At 36.7% G+C, this 24,938-nt stretch overlaps 2 protein-coding genes across 5 annotated transcripts in view; one reads left to right on the top strand and one right to left on the bottom strand.

The window, feature by feature from the left end:
* ssbp3a (single stranded DNA binding protein 3a) overlaps positions 1-15,394 on the top strand; it is a 33,302-nt gene extending 17,908 nt beyond the window's left edge. The window contains exons 5-18 of one of the 4 annotated variants that reach the window (XM_055202662.2): positions 6,813-6,902; positions 7,736-7,810; positions 7,998-8,057; positions 8,173-8,227; positions 10,328-10,401; positions 10,715-10,776; positions 11,360-11,408; positions 11,531-11,566; positions 11,981-12,044; positions 13,173-13,240; positions 13,356-13,425; positions 13,559-13,587; positions 13,713-13,814; positions 13,899-15,394. In XM_055202662.2, coding sequence (XP_055058637.1) covers positions 6,813-6,902; positions 7,736-7,810; positions 7,998-8,057; positions 8,173-8,227; positions 10,328-10,401; positions 10,715-10,776; positions 11,360-11,408; positions 11,531-11,566; positions 11,981-12,044; positions 13,173-13,240; positions 13,356-13,425; positions 13,559-13,587; positions 13,713-13,814; positions 13,899-13,928 — 864 coding nt within the window. In that variant the 3' untranslated portion in view covers positions 13,929-15,394. Of the gene's footprint in view, positions 1-6,812; positions 6,903-7,735; positions 7,811-7,997; positions 8,058-8,172; positions 8,228-10,327; positions 10,402-10,690; positions 10,777-11,359; positions 11,409-11,530; positions 11,567-11,980; positions 12,045-13,172; positions 13,241-13,355; positions 13,426-13,558; positions 13,588-13,712; positions 13,815-13,898 lie in introns of all 4 variants that reach the window. The other 3 variants (XM_055202661.2, XM_055202665.2, XM_055202664.2) reach the window with 3 other exon arrangements.
* Positions 15,395-16,839: 1,445 nt separating this feature from the next.
* Positions 16,840-24,570, bottom strand: mrpl37 (mitochondrial ribosomal protein L37). The gene is made up of 7 exons (XM_055202646.2): positions 24,067-24,570; positions 23,588-23,771; positions 20,267-20,382; positions 20,001-20,186; positions 19,544-19,695; positions 17,534-17,737; positions 16,840-17,025 (listed from the first exon to the last, which is right to left on the bottom strand). The coding sequence occupies exons 1-7, from the start codon at positions 24,431-24,433 to the stop codon at positions 16,948-16,950; spliced, it is 1,287 nt and encodes a 428-aa protein (XP_055058621.2). The 5' UTR covers positions 24,434-24,570; the 3' UTR covers positions 16,840-16,947.
* Between the last annotated feature and the right edge of the window lie 368 nt (positions 24,571-24,938).

The following is a 24,938-nucleotide window of genomic DNA, read 5'->3' as shown; positions in this document are numbered from 1 at the left end:
TTTACCGTTTTGGAATCCATTGAGCTAATCTCCGGGTCTGGTGCTAGCATAGCTTAGCACAATCCATTGAATCTGATTAGACCATTAGCATCGCGCTTAAAAATAACCAAAGAGTTTTGATATTTTTTCTATTTAAAACGTAACTGTTGTTTAGTTACTTCGTGTACTAAGATCGATGGAAAATTAAAAGTAACATGGCTGCAGCAGGCGTAGTGATATTACGTAGTGCCTGAAAATAGTCGCCTGCTATTGAAAGTAGCGATGCACCGAATATTTGGCCACCGAAAAAAGAGCATTTTCGGTTTTCGGCCGAAATACTTTTAGCACCAAAACAATACGGCCGAAATGTTGTGATGACGCAAATAGAAACTGTGACCTGCACGTGCTTGTCCGAAGCAAACTGTCTGCGGTGTAGATGTACTCTGTACGCACAGAGGCACATGCGGTTGAATGTGTCCTGTCCAGACGTGATATTCAGAGTATGCCCTTCAAAGATCAGAACTCTTAATGTGTAAACTTTAGAGAGAGTCGCACTGTGTCTCATACTGTAGTCCATTAACATACATTTGGCGAATAAAGCAATGAAAAACAACGTAAAGTTTTTATGTGGAGCGACTGTTGCGCTGTTTGGGATTCACCCGAGGTCTCTGTGTGCGCAACGCGCGCGTTTAAGTGCCCTCAATGGTGCACACACGAGAAAGACGCGTTTAAAAACAAGCAAACATAAAATCTTTCTGTTATTGACAGGGCACATATAAAGAAAATTATCTCCACAGTATTCTTTTTCTAATAAAAACATTTGTTTATGTCTTAATTGTATGTATATATTAAAGTCAGAACTCAGTCTGTGCTTATCTGATCTTAAAGAGACAGTAACCTCAATTAAAATACTTAAGTCTGTCATTAATGTTAATCGAACAACCCAAGACAAAGAGAAAATCATTTCTGTAGCTCTAAAAATAATAATATATTTAATTTAAAGACAGAGTTATGATTCATTTTATTTGATTTCTGTACCTAATGATAATTTCAGACCTTGTTAATGTAAAACTTTGTTCTTTTTTATAAATGTTTGTAATTTCTTTATTTATTGTTAGATTTTTCCCACCCCATTTTTGCTGATGCCAAAAATAATCCGATTCGTGACTCAAAAACTGTAATGTGATCCGAACCGTGAGTTTTGTGATCCGTCACCCTAGTAAAGTTAGTACACAGTGATAGCCATAAATGCAATAGTACTAATAATTGGCATAATAATTTCTTTCGGTGTTTCAGTTTTTCGGCCTTGGTTTCCTCTTTTTTTGTTTCGGTTTTTGGTTATTCATTTCAGTGCATCCCTAATTGAAAGTAATCAAGGGGACTATTTCTGGCTGCTGCGTAATATTATTGCGCCTTCTGCAGCCATGGTACAGCAGCAAAGTCCTTGATTATTACGGTAGAATGAGAGTATAATTCCTAGCCATATCTGCCTAGAAAATCGCAACTTTAAGGTCTTAGTACACAATGTAACTACAGAAGAGTCAAGTTTTAAATAGGAAAAATATAGAAACTCTTTGGTTATTTTAGCGCGATGCTAATGGCCTAATCAGATTCAATGGATTGTGCTAAGCTATGCTAAATGTGCTACCGCCAGACCCAGAGATCAGCTGAATGGATTCCAAAATGGTAAAAATCAAATGTTTAACTCTAGGGGAGCTGGAAAATGTGCATATTTTCAAAAAAAGTGGAGTGTCCCTTTAAACGTCTATATAAAAAAATAATACAGAAGCATTGCTATTCTGTATTTACTTCAAGTAAGTATAAGTAAATATATTTAACATCAATTATAAAATGTATTTGTTGCTGAAAGTTTTCGGCAGTTGTTGTCGGTTGTCCTTCATGCTGATGAACATCATCCTCAGTCTGCTGCTTTAAATGACAAAAACAATAAACTTCAGAAAGACAACTGATGGATATACAACATTAGATGGCTGGCACTAAATAACTGTTTTTCAATAACAAAACCGAGCTATTATATTACATTTACAAAAAAACAGAAGTACCTGCATATTAAAGCTAAAATGACAGACATTGCTAGCCATACATTTATTATTTTCTAACACGCAAATTTTGTATATACATGTCATCAAAAAGCCTCTGCTGTGTAAAATAGGGTTTTCTCGTTTGTTTTACCCCTGTACAAGTTTTTAAAGCATTAAATGGTTAATAAGGACACCTGACAGCATGAGCATTAGCCTCGCTGGTACTGTATTAACCATTAGGTTAAAAAAACGGTGGTTTATTTCAATCCAACATTAAAACGAAAATATAACACTCGTAATGCAAGCAAAACTGAAGCTCACCTGCTTGAACTCCAATGAATCCAAATGTGGGTTTTTATTGTGTTTTTTCTCCTTTCATCACGACACTTCGCTCATTCTCTCGGTAATCTGCCTTAATCTGAAGGATTACTGTACACAATCTGCACATCTTTAATGATTTTAAAGCATCTTAATACCAGGTGTAAACAGCCTCAGCTTTGTTCATCAATGTCACAGTAACAACTTCTAGGTTTTACTCAAATCGTACCAGACTGCAACAAAGTGCACTTTTGAGCTGTCACTAGGGCGGTACCTTTTCAAAAAGTACACTTTTGTACTTAAAGGGTGCATATTAGTACTCAAAGCCAATGGTACATACTGGTTCTTTTAAGATACATATTATGACCTCAGAGGTATATGTTTGTACCTAAAAGGTACATATTAAGACCTTTTTAAAGGGTACCATCCCAGTAACAGCTTTTGAACCTTTATTTCTTTCTATCTCCTCTTTTTGAGAAAGCTTTTTGTGAATCCTCTAGAACTAAACTGTGGGCTTATACTGAATTCTTAGTTTGTAGGGAAAAAATGTACTGTCTGATCAATAACAGACCTGCCGTCTCAGTTTTGTCCCTGTTGGGTATTGTGCTTTAACCCTGATCTGACATTTTCAAAAACAAACAAATCCACTGACATCTGCACTCTTTTGGTGTTTGATAATCTCACCCATTAATCTCTGTTTGCGTTATTTGTCCACAGAGGGTACAACAGTGTTGACAAAGGAGATTAGTTTGGACTGTTAAGGAAATGCCCTAAATTGTGTCCCTCTGGCCTAATTCGGTGATCTGAGAGGATTATGAGGTGTTGATAAACTTGAGCAAGAAGTGTGAAGGGTTTGGAGTATAATTTTAATAGTTCACGTCATAACAAATGCCGATCCATTTGTGGTTGTGGTTAGTATTTAAAATGGAGATTCCTGATTGATTTTAATAAATTATCTAGGCAAAACTAGACTAAACTAGACAGACTAATGCAAAACTCTGCGGGAGATATGGATGATGCGGTATAAATGAAAGTGTTATTTTAAAGTGGTTCAGCATTATCTTTCACCATCTCAACTGTCCAATAGGAATGGCTGTGTGTATCTAAATGATCCGCTTAGAGGGATTTCTAAATAAGATATCGCCTCACCTGTCTTAAGTCTCTCAAATCCTGACCTTTGTTGTAATCAGCTTTCACCTGCTGACCTAGAGCCGATATTGTAACAGCACACGAGATTGAACTTAAGAGAAGGGACTTCAATGAAACCCTGATAGTGAGTGATGGTTAGTGAGTGAACCCTTTATTTCGGGGTTAATGCCACATTAATGCAGCTCTGTTTGACAGATGGATTTCTGCTGAAGTAGTGTCAGGCATCCAGACTTATGACTTTCATATAATACCACGGCAGATAACAGGGAAGAGATTTGATTTTCATCTGGATTGCTTTTAATTTCCCTACCTGTTTATGACTGTAAAATCTGTTTTATGAAAGCTATGCAATCGTGGTTAACATTGAATGCACATCGATTTGAATTTAGGTCTGTGGGAAAAATGTATGACTGCCCAATATTCAACGCGGTTGACATCGTTTCTGGAGGGATTTGATCCCATAAATAAAGTAGTGGCAAAAAGTGAGGTCTGTGGGGGGAAATTTATACAAATTTTTGTTCTTAGTGCCCCCACAGGTTAGATTAAACCGTCAAAATATGTATAGTACAAAATGGACAAAACACCAAGCTGTTAACTCTTTCCCCGCCATTGACAAGTTATCTCGTTAATTAAGAAAAAACATTTGCATGAAAAACGTGATCCTCCTGATGAGGTTTTATCTTAATCTGTAATACAGCGATTGTCCACTAGATTATCCACTATCCACTTTCCCCAATTTAGATACTGTACTTTCTGGACTATAAGCTGCACCGGAGTATGAGCCGCATCATTCAAAAATGCGTCATTAAGAAGAAATAACCTATATAGACGGTTTCAGCAGTAACAACATAAACAAGTGGCTGTCGTGGTCCGTGCGTAACTTCTGGTAAACTCCGCTAAGAATAAATAACAACAAAGTTCTTTAAACGTAGTTTATTTATATAACACGCAAAAAACAACACATAGATTACCTAGGAAACCAAAACATTTGTTATTTTCGATGAGGCATTTGTTCAAGAGATCAGTTTAGCAACTAGTCAGACCATTAAAAAAAACGAAACCGGAAGTAAAGTTCGGATCCAGACGTGAATCGCGTCAGCGCATGTGCGTCCAATGAAACCGTCTATAAGTCACAGTGGACTACACGTCGCGTTTATTAAGAAAATTATTTCACAAAATCCAAGCCGAAGAACAGACATTTAATCTGGAAAGGCAAGTTAATCAACTAAACAATAGCAGACAGAACAGCAGGCTGAATAGATGTCTGTATGTTAAAGTAATATATTATCAGTTATTTAAACGATAAACCATAGCATACAGAACATACCTGGAAGGTTGAATAGTCTAAATTAACCGAACAAGCCAACTAGCATGAAGTTCGCTGACTCGTCATTCCACATCACTGAATCCATTAAATTACATAAATACAGGAGCAGCATATAGCAGACTCTCTTGGCTGTAGACGGCAATGTTGTCTCTTGTCACATAAATGTCAAAATTAATAAATTTTGACTTACAAGGTGCACATGACTATAAGACGCAGCACCAGCCAAGTTATGAAAAAAACGCGGCTTATAGACCGAAAAATACGTAATCATTCTGAAATCTGATCTCTAACAAAATTCTTCACAAAAATGCAATTATTTCAGCTTTTTGCAAAAAAAATTTTTTAATAGACAAGTTTCCCAGGTGAAATAGGCGGGCCACCATTAGCCTTTCACTCTGCCAATGACTTCCGGTTGTGTCTGCCAAGCACTTCCGGTTAGCGTCTTTTACTGTCTTTGGTTAGTGTGCAGAAAAACTAAACTATGGATGGTGTTACACGCCGACATGGCTCCGGGACATATTGTGCTGTTCGCGGTTGCAACAACTCGTGGCGGAAACAAACTCGCTAACCGGAAGTGCTTGGCAGAGTGAAAGGCTAATGGCGGCCCGCCTATTTCACCTGGGAATCTTTTCTATAAGCAGAGAAACAAATATAGATAGGATGAAACTTTTTTTCCCATTTTATTTGTTTGTTTATTGTTTGTTTAAAAGCTGAGAGTTTGTTCAATATTTGTATGTTTATATATTTTTAGAAAAAAATGTTCCTGTAAGGCATTTTGTGAAACTTGTGAAAATCACAAAAAATGCTGGGGGGCAACTTTTCAAAATATGGCTGGCGGGGAATGAGTTAATGAGTTAATTATTGACAAAAATGTGGCAAAAATGCAAACAACAGTGTATTAGAGTCTGGGGTTAATTCGAATACACAAAAAATGCATAGAAAACAAAAAGCTTAAAGCCCAAGTATGGTCAATTTTTACGCGTACACGAGAGTCCACGTACAGTGGGCGTAACACATTTTTCTTCATCATAAATGTGTGCGCATACAGTACGCGCACTGCCGGAATTTTTAAACCCTGCGTACATCGTGTAGGACGTGTATGCGCCTACAGGAGAATATACTATGTAGCCCAGGAGATGCATTTAATTTTTCCGCAATGCACATGCGTTGAACGTCTGTGTACACGTACGAGTCAAATAAACTATACTTTGCAAGGTTGTGCATTTAACCAGACTACTCTGGGCTTTAAAGGTGATACATTGAAAATGTATGAAAGCATACATTGAATACAGTTTCATCTGTTATTTATTTATATTTTATTATTAATATATACTTTATTAAATGTGTTAATTCTCTTTTGTGGTAATATGTTGTAGTCATTGTCCAGGGCTATGTCTTTGTAAACTTTAGTTATAACTTCAGTTTATACCTCGAACACACCAATGCAACATCATGCATACACAACTTTTAATGTTTTTTAATAATAATTTGACTAGGAAGCGGAGACGTCAGTTGTTCAAAGTGAAACTTCTGGACACTTCTGTATGTGTCTTGTTATAACCTAAACTTTAAGACTACACTCAAATGGGCCTAAGTAGTGTTTAAAATATTTTCCGAATAATTTTGTTTAGTCTGCAGTTCAGTGTTTTCATGCTGTCATCAGATTAGAGGGGGAATTCTGAAATCATGCCATGACTTGTTGATACTTTTTGCAGCTAGCTTTGAATTATATAAGTAGAGCCCCCAACAAACTCTTCAATCTTTTACATTTTTCAGTATATTTTTTATATTTTTTAAATGGTAACATTTTGGTCATGTAAAGTCAACATGGCTTTCATTATTATTAAATTATTTATGGGTAAACTGCTCAAATGAAATAAATAAAAAATGAATATATACTTCTACATAGTAAAACTTGCGTTTCTTTTAAATGAGGCTGTAAATATTGTTTCACTCCACATACAGATCAATACCTTGTTTCTCTCTTCCGTACACAGAGTGCGGCTGCTGCACCGAGTCCTGTCCTAGGCAACATGACCCCTGGAGATGGCATGCCAGGCGGCCCCATGCCCCCCGGATTCTTCCAGGTGGGTTCTCTCCTCCTCAACCTTTAACCCTATTGCCCATCAATCACAATCTGAGCTCCTCAGGTGCACGGACACGTGCCGATTGTTGGAAAACTGTGCACACAGAGGAGCCATTATGCCACAGTCTCTGGTCATCTGCCAAGCCCAGCGTCTGCAGGGAACCGGTTTGATTGCGACCATTAGCTGCTAATGGTGGGCAGGGTTATGATGACTGTTCTCGGAGCGCTGGGGTTATTGTTGCCCTGCTGAGTAGTGTTAAATATGTCAGTGAGATGCACCTTCAGCGGTGGAGTTTACTCGGGAGGTTTCGGAGAGGGTGACTCATCAAATATCTAAATGAGTTCTTGGAAAAGATTTATGGATGATAGGATGTTTATATTGACCTTGAGCAGATCAGGTCACAACGCACTGAGAACTTTGTGGTAAACACACAATAAAGATTCTCAGATACCGAGCGCTGTAGGACATGAAACTGGTTTATCCCGGTCTTGAAGTGTGCGTCAGCAGCGCGTGCAGGAAAACTTAGTTCAGTAGTCTTTTAGTTTATCCTTAAACCTCATTGCCCTCTAGTGGCGACATGAATGAGAATTCAGATCTGTGTTGTGTCATTTAAACTTTAATGTCCGATGTTATAATAGTCTTCAAACCTTGAAACTAGAAATTCTATGAATGATATCAGATCTACTCATCCACCTTTGGCTGTGTTTTCTTTATCTGCACCTGATGCTTCCACCTGTCCTGCCTCTGACTTTGCTTTGTCTATCTCTTGGCATTTGTCTCGATGCTGCTGGTACCATGGCAACCTCCTCTTTCTCCCCTTGCCCCCTCTGCAGGGACCACCTGGTTCCCAGCCCTCCCCTCACGCTCAGCTACCTCCTAACTCTAACATGATGGGCCCACATGGACAGGTAATCATGCACATATATACACACAAATGTCCTTTTTCTGTCATCTGCTTTCTGATACATCTGCATGTTATGCTTCTGCTAAAATTTCTCTATTTCTGTTCCTTCTCTCTTTCTTGCATTGTTGTTGCAATGCATTATTGGATTGTTTTTAAAAGTATGTTACTGACTGCTTCTTTCTCATTCGCAGCCCTTTATGTCCCCACGCTATGCCGGAGGGCCACGGCCACCCATCAGAATGGGAAACCCGGTATGTGCTACAAAATCATATTAAAATAAACTTTTTTTAAGCAGCAAAATGTTAACTTTTTTCTGTTTGTTTGTTATTTTCACTTATTGTTTTATCTAACTCTGTGTTTCTTTAGCCTCCAGGTGGGCAGCCTTTACCCCCAAATATGATGGACGCTGCACGACCAACAGGTAAGAGCCTGGCTGCCAAACCTCTCCAAACAGTTGTGATGCATGCTTGTCGTCTCTCCTCTTTAGCAAACCAAAACATTTTATTTTCAACAAGGTATTTGTTTCAGAGATCAGTTTAGCCACTAGCCATACAGACCGGAAGTTCACTTGGGTGATTCTCATGAAATCCAGACTTAAAAGGTGTCCAGCATCAGATTTTTTTAAAAAGCCATTGAAGCCATTTTTTTTTTTCACATATAAGATTAAGGTCTGAACTTACTATAACCATTATTTTTAGAGGATTTAAAAAAATATTTCCTATAGAATTATTTGCATTTTTAGATTTTCATTATAAAAAATTATCATTACCGCAACATGATATTACATCCTAAAACTTGCGTTTCTTTTGAATGAGGCTGTAAATATTGTTTCACTCCACATACAGATCAATACCTTGTTTCTTTTTTCTGTACACAGATAAAAAAATTATCATTACCGCAACATGATATTACATTAAATAAATGCATTTACAAACTCATGTTTCGGTAATGAGAACTAAAAAGTTGTCTATGTACTATGACAAACAACATTTTGATTTTTATCTGGAGAGAAAAAATAAGAACTGCTTACCTGGTAGCCATCTTGAGTGTCACAGTCAATTATGTCCCTTCCAACATTTTTTTTTTTAAATGTTAGTTCCTTGAGGGCTTAAACAATGATTAAAAATTGTTGCAGAGGATGAGAAAATTGGTCTTGGACACATTTATATTCCTTAAAGTCGCCATGAAACAGAAGTAGCGATTGCCTTTTTTTCCTCGTGGTGACGTATATCCGAATGAAACAGCTTCTGAAATGAAATAAGGCAGGGCTGGATTTGAATTTGGAGTTGGGTCGTGTTGCTAATTGCTAATCGCTGCGGCTTCTCCAGAGCGGCTGCACGGAGTTGTGATGACGTAACAGCTTTACGTGATTGGTCGCCTCACTGATGACAAGGATCACTTGCGTTTCAAGTTTAATCCAACCTTTAGTTCCACTAATAAACATTATAAATTCATGTTTTAAAACAGGAAAAAACACTTTAATATGCTTAAATATGTTATATTGTGTCATGTAATCAAATAAAAATGAAAATAACAAACTCTATTGGTATTTTAATAATATAGGCTTCTTTCCCGTTATTTTCGGGTAAACAGTATAAGCAGCAATTAAAATATTAGATATAAAATGTTTCTGGTTGCAACTTTTTATTAAAAGGTTTGTTTTTATCAAATTCAGCTTTTAATTCACTTCATTTGCAATTAAAAACAATGAAACATGGCGCACACGTCACTAAGGCAAGCAGCAGGTGTCCGGCTTGACGGCTCCGTCTTCAGTTCCTCTCTCGACTGCAAGCGGCAAACCTCACCGATCGGTCTGCGCAGCGCCGGATGATCTCGGACACAACTATCGTTTTGAGGAGGGGAGGAGATTTGCATTTTTGATTATGAAGATTATGAGCACACACAATTTTTTTTAAAATAATGAAGCTCACAGATAAGTCATTTGTTAATAATACCACAATATTAAAATATGTATATATAGATTTTCATTTAAATTTCATTGCGACTTTAATATTGTCTCTACATTTACCAATGATCACCAAATACCACATGTTTTTTTTTTTTTTTTTTTTTATTATAAATATTTCCATGTCAAAGAACCAAAATCCAGTCATGGACACATTGCGGTAATGAAAATTTTCCCCTTAAATGTGGAAAAAAAAACAAAATTGGTATGAATGATGTCATTTCAAATCATGTGCAAAATAGTACATGAAGAGATGTTTGTAACGGTATTTTTCTTATTTTGATACTCTTACTTTGCATTTACTTTATTTATTAAAATGACATGACACATCATAAGTCTAATTTCGCGAGAATCACCCACTTCGGTTCAGGTGCATAAACACGACAATCTGATGAAACCGTCTATACACTGATGTGTAAAAATGGCATATATTTTTAAATGTCATATACTGTTTAAGCAAAATCTGATCTGCACACACAGTGGTGTTCATTACCAAAAACAACATGTGAACTTAATTTTAAACTAAAATTAATCTTAAATTGTGTTTTTTCTCAGGCCATCCCAATCTGGTACCCATGCAGAGAATGAATGCTCCTCGAGGAATGGGCCCTATGGGACCAGGACCACAGGTCAGGATCAAATATTCTCAAAATTTAAAAAGTCTCACTCATAAAAATCTGAACACAGTTAAGCTAAACCCTGTCTGTGACTGTTTCTCATCACACTAATCATCTGAATGTCTTCTAAGTTGTAACCCTATCAGTTCATGCAACATTAATGCATTTTTATATTTTTACCTTTATATGTCTGTCTTCTTACTTACTAGACAAAATCCTCTCCATGTTCAGTCCAGAAACTAACAGTGCCCTTGTTCTCTTCTCTCTCATGGTGTCTTCTCGGGGCTGCTGGGTATTCTAGTCTGATCCGTGGTTATCATTACAGAACTATGGCGGAGGAATGAGGCCTCCCAACTCCATGGGCCCTGGAATGCCAGGTGTAAACATGTAAGATATTACCTAGTTTATCGCAAACAAAACATTTTATAGCATGAAGATTCATATTTTTTAACAGCATATCGATGATCAATGTATTAAACAAATAATGACTTAATTTTTACAAATGCGTGGTTTTAAAGGGATAGGTCACCCAAAAATGAAAATTCTGTCATTATTTACTCACTCTCATGTTGTTACAAATCTGATGAACATGAAGGAAGATATTTTGAGAAATGTTTGTAACCAAATCGTTCGTGGACCCCATTAACTTCTATAGTAGGATAAAAGAATACTATGGAAGTAAATGGGGTCCACAAACAATTTGTTTACAAACATTTCTCAAACAGTTCATCAGAACAAAGACATGATAACAGAATTTTCATTTTTGGGTGAACTATCCCTTTAATTCAAAAAAGCACATATAGATTTCTACTGAATTCATGTATAGCAATTAAACACTTGTCTGTGGTTTTATTTAAACTTTTTTATACTCTTGAAGACCTCATTTAGTCTGATTTTGTATACCAGCAATGTATGTGATGTTTTAAATCCAAAAACTTGCTCTCAGATCTTGCTCTGTTTTTCACTACAGGGGAGCAGGAGGTGGCAGACCGTGGCCTAATCCTAGTAATGGAAACACAGTAAGATATGTTAGAAATAGGCACTTTGATCAAGACCAGACTGATGTTATTATAGCAGAGGAAAGAGGATTTACTGAAAACGTATCTGAGAAATAATTTCTATAATATTTTGTTTTTTACAGATGCCATACAGTTCCTCATCCCCAGGAAACTATGTGGTAAGAACTCATAACTGACAGTCTTATAATTTTTTTTAATGATTTATTCTACCAGTGTACATGTACTGAATAAAAACTTCTGGACATCAGTTGCACTTGATGGAATTAGGTTTTCTTTAAATGAAAGTAACATTAATTCAAATTCTTATAATTTTAAGAAAACTTGATTCAATCATGTTGAACTGGTGTAAATAATTAAATTACGTAGATAAAAAAATCATTTTAAGAAAACTTAATTTCATCATGTGCAACCAGATATTTTTTTCAGTGTGTATGTGTCTGTCCATGAGTGCCCTGCGATAGATTGGCCATCTATCCAGGGTGTACCCTGCATGTGACTCAGAAAAGCAGTTTAGAAAAGGGATGGATTTGGTCTACCAATAATAAGTAGCCTTTTCTACTCTGTTTCCCCAGGGTCCTCAAGGGGGAGCAGGAGGAGGCTGTCCTCCAGGAACACCCATCATGCCCAGTCCAGCAGGTAGGGGCATTTCTCATCTCTGCCCAGCTGGTGCTGGTTTGAGTGCTTGCATTTGATAAGTGACCCTGCAATAGTGGACTGTTGACAGCTAAAATTTTCAAAATCCTAAAATATATTTGTTTATAATTTATAATATATAAAGACATTTCGTAAAAATGGCTAGTTTAACCACAAATAAAAATTCTGTCATTATTCACTCAACCTCAAGTTGATACAAACCTGTATAAAATACTTTGTTCTGCTGAACACACAGATATTTTGAACAATGTTTGTAACCAAACAGTTTTGATGCACCACTATTCCTTCGTTTATTTAAACTTTTGGACCTCACTGTAAAACAAATAAATGAAAAGCAACTAATAATCAATTTGAAGATAATGTAATTCAGGGTTCCCACGGGTCCTTGAAAGTTTGTGAATCGGGGGGGAAATATTCAAGGCAGTGGGACGTTTTTGAAAATATACATACTGTAGATACAGGTCATTGAAAGTGCTCGAATCTATTTTATGCAAGAAGTTTTCTGGAAAAAGTTTAGTGTAGAATAATATCATACAAATTCTAGACTTTTTAAGCACACGTGCTAAACTGTTCGCTTTAAATGCTTATATCTTCTGTATACGAATGTTGATTCATACCAAAGTGCTTTTTTGCATAGTTGTGTTTTGACACATGAAAACATTTTGGGTTACGTATGTAACCGTTGTTCCCTGAGAAGGGAACGAGACGCTGCGTCTTTCTTGCCATTCTTCCTGCGTCCCTGTAACGCCATTTTCGGCAATATTTCAGATAGGGATATACTTCCTGGCACCCGCGTCACCCTGTCTTTGTCGTTAAGCCTCACCATTGGTTGAATTTGATATACACATTCAGATGCACTTACCCCTGGAGGCGTCCCCAAAGTGTCACCGCAGTGACGCAGCACGAGTTCCCTCAAAGGGAACTGTAACAATGTATCTTAAAAGGTAACACGATGTAACCTTGCTCTCACTTGAAATGTGTCTCCACTTTCAGTCCTTGAATTTGAGGGTATTGGACCTGGAAAGTCCTTGAAATGTCCTTGAATTTGAAGTTAACTAAGGTGTTAGATGAAGGATGTGATAAATTATCTTGGCTCCTCTGTCTTTACAGACTCCACTAACTCTGGTGAAAATCTCTACACATTGATAAACTCAGTACCTGGAGGAAACCGATCTAGTGTAAGTTAGGCTGCTGCGGCTTTTATCATTACGCTTTATATGGCTTGCATATGACTTAATTTTCTCTGATCACAAAATCCACTTTTCTTTTTCTTTTTTACATATTTTTCTGTAGTTTTCTTTGGGCCCAGGGTCAGATGGTCCAATGGGAGCACTGGAGCCTCATCACATGAACGGCTCATTAGGTAAAATCAATATCAACTAAAAATGATGTGAATCATTCAGTTTTTACTATCCAAATTCAACAAACTGAATCCAATCTGATCTGCAGTGCAGGAATTTATTTTGATTTTGACTCATTTTCCCCTTTTCTCAAAGGTTCAGGAGACATAGACGGACTCCCAAAGGTATTATTTAAGCTATTATTTAAACTTGTTATTTCTGTTAGAACTTCATAAACAAAATAAGAAAATAAGGCTGATTAATACCAATGAGATAAAAAAAATAAAACGGTGTATTTTTTCCATCTCAGAATTCCCCTAATAATCTAAGTGGTATGAGTAACACACCAGGAACTCCACGAGATGACAGTGACCTGGGAGGAAGCTTTCTTCACTCTTTCCAAAATGAAAATGTAAGCACCAAACAAAACATAGTTGAAATGTGGAAATCACTCCTAATCAATTATTAATCGCTTTCTTATTTTCTTTTTCTTCAGTACTCGCCAACAATGACAATGAGTGTGTGATGGAAAACTGTGCATCAGTTTACAAATACAGGTGTCACTAAAACTAGGGACCAACCCCACTACCATGAACCAGAGAGAGGTCTAAGTTTAGTCTCGCACATCACTGAGAACCAATCTTAAACCAGCTCTGGTCAAGGTGAATGCTCCTCATTTCAACACGACCGAAAAGGACTGCAGGATGGGTTTATACAAGAAGAACCAGTTTGAGATGGGAGCCCCACTTTGAAGAGTAATTTGAGTTCATATTTTTGTATTTTGTAGTTTAAAAAAACAGACTTAAGAAGCCCACACAGGATGTGACCAGAGAAGATAAATTGTCCTTTGTTTTAAATGAGAGTGGATCTGAAACAGAGGGGACTGTGATAACATCTACACTGTGGATTTATAGCAAACTATATAAATGGCTTTTAAAGTGAAGAGGAACCATTCTGTGTAACATTCCTTTGACGACGTGGGAATTTCTAGTCTCCAATCTCTACTTACATTTTGAAACAGCCTTAGCACAAGTCATGCTGAAATGGCTTCCTCAAAAGCGTCACATCCACAATGAGTACAAGACCAATGGCTTTGACTATAGTTGATTTCAAGATATGGACCAATGAGACTGTGAGGATGGTGAAAAGAACAACTGCCCTTTTTCTCATTACATACTCGGAAAGATAATGGACAATGAGCTTGTTTGATTTATTTTTATGTCTTCTTGGTTGTTTTAAAAATGACATTTACTGCTCAAGCCTTTTTTCAAGCATTTCCATGCACTGTATTCAGCTCTGAGACCTTATACTTGTTACCTGAAGTCAGAAATCTACAGCATTTTTCACTTTTCCAAATCTCAGTTCCAAATTATTTTGTGAGGGTTCAAAAACGATTTGACTCAAGGTTAAGCCTACCTGAGATCCTTCTTGGGCAATTGATGGCATTTTCTAACTAGAGAGACGTCACCAGACAACAGTACAGATTTCAGATCTCTGAAGCGAGGGAAATTGAGTATAACCAAAATAAATAAAGGGATACGTTCACTATATTTACATAGATTGGAGTAGCTATCGGATAAACTGTATACTGGTTGACTGTTGTTTGTTGCAAAGGTTATCTTTCCTGTTCCCCATCCTGCCTTTGCTCCGATTCACATAACTCTGGAAATTTGCATGTTTTTTCATTGCCATAGTTTTAACTTCCTGTTTTTTTCTTTTACTGTTCGCTTTTAGATGTGCCACACAGACCTTATTTTAATTTATATGTGTTTTTTCCATGTGTTAGTCTGTCACTTTGCTGTACAGCCACACTTGACCTGTTACACATGTACTGTGTTGTTTAGCCTTTAAAGTGTATATTATGTTCTTCAGGAGAATAGTAAAAGGAATGACTCGTGTAATTTTTATGATTAAATTATTTTTCTGTTTATACCAAACTATTGTAAAATATTTCCTTATGCCTTCTGCAAATAAATGCATATAAAACATGTTTTTCAATATTTGTTTAATAATTACATTTACAGGGGCAGATTCTCAAACGGGTTTTGGATTAATCCAGGACTATTCCTTATTTATGGCAAAACATTTAAGTAGTGTTTAATTGTTTCAAAGCAGCTTTACATTAATAGATGTGGGTCATTCTACAGAAATGTCAATTTTTCTGTCCCTAGCCTTTACAGAAATGTGAAGACTTGAATAACACTTTAGGGTTACAATTTTTTTATTTTAAAATTAAACAATGTGTTATTTGAACAATTACACCTTCTTGAGCCGTCAATGTAGCAATATTTGATTTTTATTAATTAGTTAGAATTCCAAGCACCACAGAAGTGCTCGTCCCCACAGTCATGTACAGAGGGAAAAAGCTTTATTTTGAGATCAAAAACAGTGTTTTATTCCATTTAAAATACAATAATGTGTCCATAACAATCAAATTATATGATGTAAATTACATAAAAAAACAAAATGCTAAATAAATATTATAAAATATATAATGAAAGTAGTGGTCCCCTGGAGTTGTGTCACTGGTGTTACCGTTTAACAAAAAGCTCTTCTTTTTAAATAAAAATCACACTGATGACATCACTTGACTTCCTTCATTCAATTTCCTGTAGATCTATGAAGAGAAGCCCTCTCTTTTCAGTTATCAGAAATCTTCTCATTTATCTCATGATTTCATATTAAGCTTTTAGTTTAAGTCACTGGTATGACCTCCTTTATTGTTTGGGAATTGCAAAAAACTAGAATACAAATGGAGTAAACTACTTAATTTAGTTAGTATACATAATGATTGACAACATGTGGTTTGATACTTTGCAGTTTTCCTGAAAATTGTCACTGGTGTTACTGTCACTGTTGTTACCTTCCTTATGGGTAACAGCAGTGAAGATCAGTAACACCAGTGATTGGTGATGTGTTGTTGTGTCACTGGTGTTACAGTGTTTTTTTTCTTTCACATTAAATAAAATCTTTCACATGTGACATGATGATAATTTTAAATTCATTGAATTCTGCTACACTTAAGAATTAGCCTTTAAAGCTGAAAAAAAAGTAAAATAATATTTCATAAACACCTTTAATATTGCTAATGAAGTAAGGTGAAACCTTACTGACAAAAACATTGTGTATGCAGTCTTTAAGTACATGCACACACAAAAAAAAATCATTAAGCTGTCATTTATGTGTACTCATGAAGTCAAAGAGTAATCTAATAATGTGGTCTAAGTTTAAATGTTAGAAAAATAAATCAATTTTAAGACATCTTGCCATACTAAAAGTGGACGTTTCTGTAGAATGATCCATGTAGGAAAAAACACAGAAAAATCTTAAAAACTGAAACAGCAGAATACAGCAGTTAAGATGCTATTTATTTTGGGACTAGGATAAGCCCTGTACGGGAAACTGCCCCATATAATGAGACACACAAAAAAAGAAAATCTTTGGACACAATTACTTTTATTCATAGTTCTGATTTATGTTATGAAGGTTGACTTTGAAAATAAGTGTGATGATATTCTAGCAAAGGTGTTTTATCTCAGAGCTGTTTACGCTGCTCCATGCAGGTGCAGCGCCAAGAACTTCTTAAAGGTGTTAGGCTCATATCCTGACAAACCAGCAGGGACCTGCACAATAAGGAATACAACATGCTCAGTAAACAAACCAACACTAAAGCAAGGTCACACAAAACAGAAAACTTCACACTGCCTTTAAATATTTCACAACTGGATTCCTAAAATTTATAAATGCAAGTCCCAAAGCTTGTAATAATTCCTACAGTAACCATTAGCTTTTTTTATTATTATTATTGCAAAGATCACTTGTGCATAAAGTGTCAATTAAAATTAAACTTTAAGCATATTTAAAGCATAGTTCACCCAAAAAAATTAAAATTCTGTCATTTACTAACTCATGTTGTTAGGAACCTGTATAAATGTCTTTGTTCTAATAAACACGAAAGAAGCTATTTGTAACCAAACCGAGCAGAAGCCCCACTGACTTCTATAGTATTCCTTTATCCTACTATGAAAGTCAATGGGGCTTCTGACAGGTATATAACAAAGTTATTTGTAGATACGTAATGCCAATTTTGCCATTGAAAGGTAATGTAACTGAATGAACTTTAGCAGTTACCTGCACAACTTTCTTCTTGATAACAGGCCGAACTTTAGCAAACTCATATAGCGGCTGGTCCTCGTCAACCCATGCCAGATTCTTTATTCCGTTGTCAGACTGCAGATCGGTCGTGTTGAGCTGAAACACCACAAACTGGAAGAGGCGACCGTTAGTGGCCACACTCTGTACCACAATGGGCTTCTCCAACACCCTGGGCTCCTTCTGCAGGATAAGTACAAAACATTTTACTTACTAAACCAAACAAATAGTATTTTGGTTGATTGCGGTGTAACTTATTCAATTTTAAAATTTTAAGAAGGATCTCTTGACAGAAATTCAATGTACATAACTATATTACCAGTGGTGTATAAAGATCTTACATAATGAACTGTATTGTTCTTTTATTACCTAGAATAATATTAGAATCACCGTCAAGTCACCGCCAGGTTTCTACAGTAGCCCTAAACGAACAAACTGTTCTACAGAGCGCGTTTCATCCTTATATTGTCTCAGATGACAACATGTTTGTCTTGTGGCAGCTACCGCGGCTTTACTATGCTTTTAAAGGGCACCTATTTCATTGTTAAAAAAGTTATTTTGTGGATTTTGTAAAATACAATGTGTTCTGGACTGGTGGTTTATGATTAAACACATTTTCCACATACCATACATTTTTGTATCTCCAGATTTCACTCTCTTCCTGAAATGCACCGATTGGCCTGATTGGCCTTCTAATCTGTACGTTGTGATTGGCCTGAATACCTCTGATGTCAGCCAGAAATGTGACACGCCTTACTATAATTAAAAGATTTGCTCACAATGCAATGCTAACAGGAGTTAAAGGATTATTCCATTTTCGAATCCTTATAAAAATAGTAAAATCCATATAATTTACTCACCACCATGTCATCCAAAATGTTGATGTCTTTCTTTGTTCAGTCGAGAAGAAATTGTGCTCTTTGAGGAAAACATTTCAGGATTTTTTTCATTTTAATGGACTTTAATGGACCCCAACACGCAACAGATCCAATGCAGTTTAAAATTGAATTTTCAACGGAGTTTCGGGGGACTCTGGACGATCCCAAATGTGGCGTGGGGGTCTAATTTAGCGAAACGATTTTTCGCGTAATTCCGTGGAAAGGTCACGTGTTACACATATGAAACGCACATTTGCGGACCATTTTAAACAATAAACTGACACAAAAACATTAATTAGTATCAATCCACATACAACAACATCGGAACTGTCCTCTTCTCCACACTTGGAAACACTGGGGAGTAGTTTCGCATTCGTCATCCGTGACCTCTTGACGTGATGACGTATTGCGTGAGGTCGCGCTGGAGCATCACAGGACCGAAGATAGACGAGAAGTTGTGGTTTAAAAGTGCATTTTTTTTTCTTGTCAAAAATGACAATCGTTTCGCTGGATGGGACCCTTGTGCCTCGTTTGGGATCGTTTGGAGTCCTTTGAAAATGCATTAAACGTGTTGGGGTCCATTAAAATCCTGGAATGTTCTCCTCAAAACACACAACCTCTTCTCAACTGAACAAAGAAAGACATCAACACCCCGGACGACATGGTGGCGAGCAAACCATCTGGACCCTTTTTTTTGAAAATGGACTAATCCTTTAACTTACAGGCTGTGAGTCTGAAGCAGGAGGAATTATGATAATGTTGGTCTTCACTACATCACCAATCCCAGGAAGTAAACTGTTGCCTACAATCCGTGTGTTTGTTGTAGTCCAAGAAAAGAGTTTCACGTTGGAGACGATAACTTACCTTTTGCATATTGTTAACATGTACTAATACACACCAAAGGAAATGTAAAAACGTGAATCAGAACATTGGTGCTCTTTAAAAATTGAGAGGTCAACAGTGGACTGAGCTGTTAGTTGCAATTCGCAATCTCACCACTAGATGCCACTAAAAAACCCACACCTTTAAAAGCATCTACCAAATGCATTAATGTAATCAACATATTAACAAACATCAATCGATTTTTCCATTCAACATGTAAGTATCTTACCCCGTACAGGGCATGAGCTCGGGTCAGCGCGTTCCCAAATGCAAACATTATCATTTTGGCGCGGAGCTGTTCAGGGAGGAGTTTTGGGGCGTTGCCCATCTCCATTAGGAAGAGAGTGTGGGCATGAGGAAATGGGTAGTCCGGTCTGAAACCTGGTGACAAGGAAACAAGCATTAAACCATGTCAATTCTTAATCGTCATAATGTTAAAATGCTTTCAAGGTTGATATGCTAAATGCCACACATATGGTTTCATACATTTCTTGTCAGATGGATCAAATGAGCCTTAATGTCTGAACTCCCATTATTGTACATTTGCATAAAGTTCATCTCTGCTCCTCTTTGTTGCATCGCCTGTGGTCGCCATAACTTACATTACTTAAAATCTCAGTTTGGCTTTGTCGCTACATAGCACTGTCAGTGTGAACAGTGTCAGGTGTGTAGTGTGTATGGCTGACCTGTGTCATTTTTCTCCTGGTAGACACGTGTGCACTGAAGGTCAATGGTTGGAGAAATAGGGTAGAAGGTCTCTAAAGCTTGCTCTGCTGTGCTCTGGATCTGCTCATCTCCGGCGACCACTGGCACAGGGGTCATACTGTTCAATAACAGTCCATTCTGACCCCTAACCTGGAACACGTCCTCTCCTATTACAAGACTTTCATATTATTTTTCTATTCTTACATGTAATGCAGTGAAATTTGAATGAAGTGTCAAATATATCCACCTCTTCTCCAGGTGGCCGCCAAACTGTATTTATCAGCAAGAATTCTCTTGGCTAGTTTAGGGTGAGTCACATGCAGGCTGCCACACAGGTGAAGCAGGTTGTGGATCAACGAAGGGCTAAAGAGAAATAAAACAAAAAGGTTCAAAAATTGCTAATTCTAGTCACTTGTAAACAACGGTATAAACAAAACAGGACGTTAACTTAATTCATTCTCAATTCTTTTTAAACAGATGAATCTTTTCCCAAGCGTATTGTCGTTTGTGTCAATGTCAATATGGCCTTTTCATGCTTGTGGTGTGACGGGTTTTCGTGAAAAGGAAAATGTTAAGGGCAAGCAGTAGCCGGGAGATAAAACAGCCACTAAAGGGCAAACTTTAACTGGGGAGATGAGAGATATCAAAGAGGCTCTTATGAATGGCAGACCTCCCAGCAGCAGAATTAATTAATAAAGGCTTTACTGAGCTGTTCCCTGCTGGCAAAGCAGACTGGCCTGTGTTTAATGACCGTCATTAAATTCAACACATCATCAGAGGTACAAGGCATGGGCCAAATGCCACCTTCCATATCGAAGCTGTTGAGCCAATTATGAAGCGCGGGGTGAGACAGGACTGTGTGCAAGACTCTTTATGATCTACAGACAAAATGACAGACAATCTTTACGATAGCACTGCAGTATTGTTTTTAGAGTAATCAACATGTTATACTTGTGATATATGAATGAACATCCACAATATTGTTGATTATTACAATGTTAATGCTATTTAAACCCATCAGTCTAAAACTCCTCCATCCTCCAAAATCAATAACCAGAAAACAGTGTGTAATGTGTGTAATTTTTAGAAGGATCTCTTGACAGAAATGCAAAATAATATACAAAACTATATTATCAGGGGTGTATAAAGACCTTTTTATAATGAACCGTTATGTTTTTATTACCTTAGAATGAGACGTTTTTATCTACATACACAGAGGGTCCCCTTACGTGGAAGTCACCATTTTGTGACGCCATGTTTTTACAGAAGCCCTTAACGGACAAACTTTTTTACTTTAAGTTGTCTCCGACGATGACATGTTTTTCTGGTGACGGCTACCGTAGCTTCTCTATGCGTTTCAAAAGCAAGGGGTGAGCAGTGGATTGAGCTGTTGGTTGCAATTCGCAACCTCACCACTAGATGCTGCTATAATTTACACACTGCACCTTTAATCGTACACTTCTCTAATTCTTTCCTAATTATATCTTTATTGATTTCATCTTAGTGATAAACTGAGCTTGTTATTAAACTTAAAGCTAAACTGATACTGTGTTCTACTAATGGTCATTAAATTGAATTACATAGTAATCAATATATAAAATATATACGCATGTTAAAAAACATCAACACAATTTGATATAAAAATGACAACAACCTATCAATTTAAAACATTATGTTAAAGTGCTATTTTATAAAGGTTGTGACTATCATATTTTTAGTTAACTCTTTTTTATGTTGCCCGCCAGCATTTTTTGTACTTTTCACAAAAGTTTCACAAAATGCCTTCCAGGAAATTTTTCTTCTATAAATATACAAACATACAATATATTCAATGAAATAACAGACCCTCTGCTTTCAAACAAACAAACAAACAAAACAGAAAAAGTTTCAACCAATCTTCATTTGTTCTCTTTATAACCTCTCAAATATGCGTAGGTTTCTTCAAAAATACCAAATTTTGAACAAAAATCTGAAATAATTGCATTTTTGTACAGCCTACTAGCAGAGACAATAAATTTTAGAACATGACAAGTTTAAGTGAAGGCACACATTCACAACCCTGCGTCACTAATAATAATGGCTGCAAAACAATTAATAAAAGAGTGTGTTCATATGTGTGTGTACTGTGTATAATAATTATGTAATTAAGTATTACATATAATATAGATTACATATAAATATAAAAATGCATATACAAATATATTCACGCGTGAGTGTGTGTGTGTTACATACATACATAATTACTATTATACACAGTACACATATGTGATGTAAACAAAAACTTTTATTTTGCATACAATTTGTTGCAATTAATGGTTATGCAGGTCTACTTATAATCACAAAATGATCAACTTGGATAACACTGCAAAATACCAAACTCATAAGTTTAATATGTAAACATCAAAACAATTAGTGCCATAATGGACTCTTCAGTATTTTTAAATTTTTTAGCACTGTTGCCTCACAGCAAGAAGGTTCTCGGCTATGTCAGGTAGTAATACCCATAGATATGTATAAAGGCTAGATGTCTTACAGCGGAGTCTCTAACGTCATCACCTGGCGGCCGTCTTGCCGCGGGGCGCTGGCTCACTCGTAGCGTTGAGCTTAAAGGAATAGTCTACCCTTTTGCCATATTAAACTATGTTATTACCTCAACCTAGACAAATGAATACATACCTATCTTTTTTCAATGCGTCCACTGTACAGCGCGTTGTGAATGTGTTAGCATTTAGCCTAGCCCCATTCATTCCTGTGGTACCAAAAAATGTTTTATTTTGTGGCACCATACTTACTGGTATAACTCATGTAACAGTCTTTAAATAGGGAAAACAGGGAAGTGTTTGGTGGCTTCCCTGTTTGGTGCCGTGGGAATGAATGGGTCTAGGCTAAATGCTAACATATTCACAACGCGCTGTACAGTGCACGCATTAAAAAAAGATAGGTATGTATTGATTTGTCTGGGTTGAGGTAGTAACATAGTTTGATGTGGCAAAGGGGTAGACTATTCCTTTAATGGTGCAGGTACTTTTAAATGACCATAACTTGCTTAATTTTCTACCAATTTTCAAACGGTTTGGTTTCTTACAAACGTTATTAACATGGCTATAATTATGGATGCCTTAACATGTTTCATTAATTTTTTTTGTATAAGTATGCAGTGTCATAAGTACATCTTTGACGTTTATATCAAACCAAACCGTTTGAAAATCTGCAAAAAACTAAGCAAGTTATGGTCACCTAAAAGCACCCGCACCACCAAAACTCAATGCTACGAGCGAGAGAGCGTCCCGTGGCAAGATGGCCGCCAAAATGCGAACGTTCCACTCAATTGGCCAGCAGCACGGGCGAGACATCTAGCCTTTATACATATCTATGGTAGTACCACTATGCTGTTTTATCTATTTATGTTAAATAGCTTTCAAAGTGTCAAAAAGAGTCAAATAAAAATATGTTGTGGTTTATGTTGCATCTGTTTAAAGAAGACTTGCTTTCTCTTAGTTTTGTGTACTGTACTTGTTTTGTCACATAAATAATATGAATTGTGAGCAGTAAAGATGATGTTACCCACCAGAATCTCTCTCTGGCTGGTCGATCTTCATTGGTGTCCCACAGTCTAGAGTTTTTAATGGCGTTCTGGACTCGGTCATCCTGGTTCTCAATCTGATTGGCTGGATCTTCACTCAGGGTCACAATCTGAGCAGGTAACCCTTTGATGAGGACAGACTTGCTGAGCCAAAGAGCCTGTCGAACCCCTAGAAACAGATATAATATCACATAATATATTGTCACACATTGATCAAATCAAAAGTGCATAACAATACAACATCATGGCAGTAACTAATGCTGATCAAATGTTATGTTTTTTTGTTGTTATTAAAAGTTTTATTATTAAGATTTTAAAACCTCAATAATAAAACTTGTTAATAAAACCTTTATAAAATTTGGTTTAAGGTTTATAAAACCTTATATTTTTTTAAATGTTAAAGAAACTAATATGGGACTTTGACAAATGTATTTATTTTTATATTTATATAGAAGGATAAATACCTTCTAACACATTAGTCCTCTGGTTGAATATGTAACAAGTTTTGTCTTTGTGTAGCGGCATGTCTTCCAGTTTAGGTGACTGATAGTGTTGAGGATCTTTCCATCCGCGATCCCATTCAGGAAACTTGGGCTTTGCCAGTCCAGGAACGAAGTGCATCCTGTCGGCGTACGTGATCGGCTCCAGTCCGGCAATTTCATGGATAACCCGCGGCTTTTTCCTCGGTACAACCTTCCCATGTAAGCAAGAGCTCGTTGACAGGCAGCGATATCCATGAACACTGAGAACATCAAGACAATCTTTTGAGTTGCATTTTAGAGCTATTTTGGGAGTCGCCGCCCTAATACTTTGAACTGTTGCGTTAAACATCTTAAAGACAAATAGATATGCTAACTATTTAAAAAATGGACTTGTCAGCTACAAATAATGATGCTCGTCGTTATGACATTTTCTCGATGTGCTCACAGGAGGCGTCCATGTTTGTGTCACGTGGGTAACGTGTCTTCTTCGGATGATATATTGAAAGTGCAACTTTGCGCTTTGTTTCCATCTACTGGTTAGCGATGATCATTACACGCACCCGGGGCATACTATAAAGCCCTGTTTAGTTGGTTAGCCTTAACCAGGTAAGTTTAGGATTAGTTTGTGGAAATCCTGGGTTTTGGGTAGCATGAAAATAGCTTGTACCAACTTGACAATAGTTTTTGTCAAATTGAAACTAATCCTGTAACCCTGAGTTTTCATGGTACAGGCCCCTGGACTGCATAAAATAATTACAATCCAATAGTGAAAGAAATTACGTATAAGAATGTTACAGGTGATCATTTACAAATTACCACCCCAGCTGGAAAAAATAAGCCTACGCTGGTTGGCT

Source organism: Misgurnus anguillicaudatus, chromosome 2, assembly GCF_027580225.2.
Source record: "Misgurnus anguillicaudatus chromosome 2, ASM2758022v2, whole genome shotgun sequence".
In the NCBI taxonomy this organism is placed as follows: Eukaryota; Metazoa; Chordata; class Actinopteri; order Cypriniformes; family Cobitidae; genus Misgurnus; species Misgurnus anguillicaudatus.
The sequence above is the reverse complement of the archived record's forward strand: the minus strand, read 5'-3'. Positions and strand labels throughout refer to the sequence as shown.